The sequence below is a fragment of the Priapulus caudatus genome, unplaced genomic scaffold (genome assembly GCF_000485595.1).
Source record: "Priapulus caudatus unplaced genomic scaffold, Priapulus_caudatus-5.0.1 Scaffold2545, whole genome shotgun sequence".
NCBI classification, from domain to species: Eukaryota; Metazoa; Priapulida; class Priapulimorpha; order Priapulimorphida; family Priapulidae; genus Priapulus; species Priapulus caudatus.
The window spans coordinates 9,323-13,209 of record NW_014579606.1 but is presented as its reverse complement, the minus strand read 5'-3'; the positions used below and the strand labels follow the sequence as shown (position 1 = coordinate 13,209).

Below are 3,887 nucleotides of genomic sequence, written 5' to 3'. Positions count from 1 at the left end.
GTAGTAGCTACAGCAGTAGCGGTAGCAGCAGCAGTAGTAGTTACAGCAGTAGCAGTAGCAGCACCACTACCACTACCAGCAGCAGTAGTAGCTACAGCAGTAGCGGTAGCAGCAGCAGTAGTAGTTACAGCAGTAGCAGTAGGAGCAGCACCACCACTACCACTACCAGCAGCAGTAGTAGCTACAGCAGTAGCGGTAGCAGCAGCAGTAGTAGTTACAGCAGTAGCAGTAGGAGCAGCACCACCACTACCACTACCAGCAGCAGTAGTAGCTACAGCAGTAGCGGTAGCAGCAGCAGTAGTAGTTACAGCAGTAGCAGTAGGAGCAGCACCACCACTACCACTACCAGCAGCAGTAGTAGCTACAGCAGTAGCGGTAGCAGCAGCAGTAGTAGTTACAGCAGTAGCAGTAGGAGCAGCACCACCACTACCACTACCAGCAGCAGCAGAAATGGCAGTAGCAGGAGCAGTAGCAGCAGCAGCAGCAGTAGCAGCAGCAGCAGCAGCAGCAGCAGCAGCAGTAACAGCAGCAGCAGCAGCAGCAGCAGTAACAGCAGTAACAGCAGCAGCAGCAGCAGCAGCAGTAGCAGCACGTGTAAGCCTGCCGGGAGGCGCAGGGGGAGATTAATAGATTTATTAATTAGATAGATTAATTAGATGACAACATTAATTGCAGTAGCAGCAAAAGCTGTACTCACACATGTCTGCCGGGTGGTGGTGGGGGGGGGGGAGGAGAGACGTGAGTGTACCTTCTTTATTAATACTAGCAATGGTTTAGAAATAAATCCTTTAACACAAGTGTTAAGAGTGCGTTTCTTGTTATTTCACGTGTGGCCAAAAATCTTCTTTATTAAAATACTAGCAATGATTTCGAAATAAATATTTTAATACACGTGTTAATTGCGGATTTTCGTTATTCCGCAAGTGGCCACGACCATTCTTCAATAATACTAGCAATGATTTAGAATTAAATCCTTTAATACACGTGTTAAGCGTGGGTTTCTCGTTATTCCGCGTGTATTTCCACGAACCTTCTCGCCGAGGTAGAGGAAGGGCACGCCATCACCGTCGATGATGACGGTCTTACGCGTGCTGTCCTGGTTCTGTCCGTCCTCCTTCCTCCGTCGCAGACACCAGTGCACCCGACACTTCCCCACGTTCTTCTTCCAGTCTGCAAGCAATCGATCGACGCAAACACGCATACATAAACAGAGCGCGAAATTAGCACCGGCCCACCGGCATATGCCGACAAATTATTCGGAGAGCCAGTAACATTGGCAAAACACCGGCCCTCCGAGCCGGACGTAATTTATCAACATTTTACAAATTTGAAAATCGAGAATGCAAGCATGAAACATAACATTGACAAAAACACTTCGGACATCATTCACGATCTGCATTACACTTTTACAGTCTGTTCAACAGCTACGTACTATCCGATGCCGCACACTAGAACATTTTTTGGACAAGCAAGAGTCAGTGAAACAGTCTCATCTTTATTTTTGAAAATTTGCGAGGGCTGGTAAATTATGGTGAGGGCTGGTAAAAAGTTACTGCTACTGGTCCTCTGGGCCAGTGCAAAAAAATCTGAATTTCATGCCCTGCATAAATAAACTCTTAAACGATTATCATTTGCCTGTGTGAATAAACTTGCATAATTCCCTTTACACTTGTACCGACATTCGAATTTCTACTCATTTTTAACTACACTATTTCTCCACATTTCTCCACTTTTCTATGCAGTTGCTCTCTACAACGTGACACAACAATCTTTCCTGAGCCTCCCCCGCTACCCACCCCTCCCCCGCTACCAACCCCCACCCCCGCTACCCACCCTCTCCCCGTTACCCTCACTTCCCTCCGTCGCACTGTATCTCCCCCAAAGTTCCTGTACTTTGAATTGACGTTGTACAATTTCTACTGAATTTCAACTACACTATTTCTCCACATTTCTCCACTTTTCTACTCAATTTCTCCCTACAACGACCACCCTGACCCTTCCCCTCCCCCTCCCCCTCTCCCGGACCGCCCTCCGTCGTACCGTCTCTCCCAAAGTTCCTGTCCTTCGAATAGACGTTGTATTCCACCCCGACCTCCTTCTTGTGTTGGCTGATGATTGCCTCGCACTCCGCCCACGTGTTCACAAACACATACGCGTTATCCGGCCGCAAGGGGGCGCCACTGGCCTCGACCGGCATCTCCGCGTCGTCGGGGCAACGCGCGGGGTCGGTCTCCGATAGCGACGCGGCGGCGGGAGCGTCGTCGGGCGTCGTCGTCGGCCCGGGTGGGGGCGCCACCGTCATCTGCATGGCGGCGAGGAGACTCGACATGCTTGACGTCGTCATGGCGACGTGGGCTCACGGCGTGGGATCGGCCACACTGAGAACAAACACCGGGTCTATTATTATTATTATTATTATTAAATCTTCATTGTATGCATTTCAAATACAAATACATCTACTGTCGATTGTTGGCACTGACGAGTATACGTCACATGTAGAAGCTGGATCAAGGATAGTTTGGGACCCCGCAAATGTGTTCTCGCATACCTAATCTGGGGTGCTAAACTAGGCTTGGGCCCAGAAGTTAAGCATCGGTAAAGTCATCGGAACAGTTGTTAAGCCTGGTCGGGTTCCGTATCGTAAAACCTACAATCCGCATCGCCTAAAACAATAACCAGTGGCAGTGTTCATCGGGATCTGCAGCAATGCGGGCTGTGGCCGTGGGGTACATACAAATTTACAATAGTTTAAGGGCAGAAATATGGTTGAACTCGCAGCTTGAGGCTGCCACTAGTTGGCACTGCTAAGATAGTCACGGACACAACGACACCGTCACACAAGTCACAACAATGTCAATGTAATCTGTACTAATCATATGACTCACTGACACTGTGTCATAGGACTAGTTCGAGTTTCAGCAAACGACGTCGACGATACCACTGAAATTACGTGGTTTTATATTTCCAAATTGATTAAACTTTAATTATATAACTTACCCTAGCTACACCCAAATGTGCGCATATGTAGAATGTACTTATAGGCCTAACTGTACATAATATGACCTAGACACAGTTGCAACTGTTTAATCACAAACCATTATTCCACGCACATTGAAAATACTGAGCAGGTGGCAGCACTAGCAGAGCACTTGTTTTGTCGCGGCTAGTCGTGGGAGTCCTCGCGCTCGGAGAACCTCGGCTTTTTCCGTCGCAGTTGTGGTTTTACCCTGCATCTCTACGCTCAGTGTGGTGTGACCAGCGCTGAATGTTTGAGGCGAAATATACACACGCAGAGTTATGCTACAGGGTATGATTACTACTAGTACTACGATCAGTGATAACGATACTAACTACTAAGTTCCGATTGAGTAAGTAAAACTGGAAACAAAATATCAACATCGTCAGCAACAGCATATAACAACGTTGTTAGTGATCAACTATCCATTTTTAGATGTTGTGCGGGTGTTTTTAGTCGTAACCAAAGAGGTGTCTCGTTTGTATCATTGTTGGTTGATAGTTTGAAAGTTATAAAGTGTCTGCTGGTAGTAGAAATAAGTTGTCAACTCGGCACTAACCACTGATCACTGTGTCTTCATTGATTAACTCGTCAAATGTTATTGCACTGCTGCTGTAAACCGCCAGCTGCTTTGCACTCATAATTGTGACAAAGTAGGAAGACCAGGTAAGGCTAAGTAAGAATACGGCCCAAGCCTAGTTTACTGTTTAGCACCTCTGATCAGTTTAGCACATATGCGAAAACTTATTTGTGAAATTGTGAGATCCCAAACTATCCTTCCTTCCTTCATTTCCTAACATACTCACAGGGGCATGTAACGTACTCCGTGGCCCATAAATGTGCTCTCTAATAACATGCAAGCTTTCAAATT

General features: G+C 47.0%; 1 protein-coding gene across 1 annotated transcript; it reads right to left on the bottom strand.

Annotated features, from left to right (window-relative positions):
- Positions 1-665: 665 nt before the first annotated feature.
- On the bottom strand, positions 666-2,216 carry LOC106818808. The gene is made up of 3 exons (XM_014823481.1): positions 2,041-2,216; positions 1,027-1,170; positions 666-703 (listed from the first exon to the last, which is right to left on the bottom strand). The coding sequence occupies exons 1-3, from the start codon at positions 2,195-2,197 to the stop codon at positions 666-668; spliced, it is 339 nt and encodes a 112-aa protein (XP_014678967.1). The 5' UTR covers positions 2,198-2,216.
- Between the last annotated feature and the right edge of the window lie 1,671 nt (positions 2,217-3,887).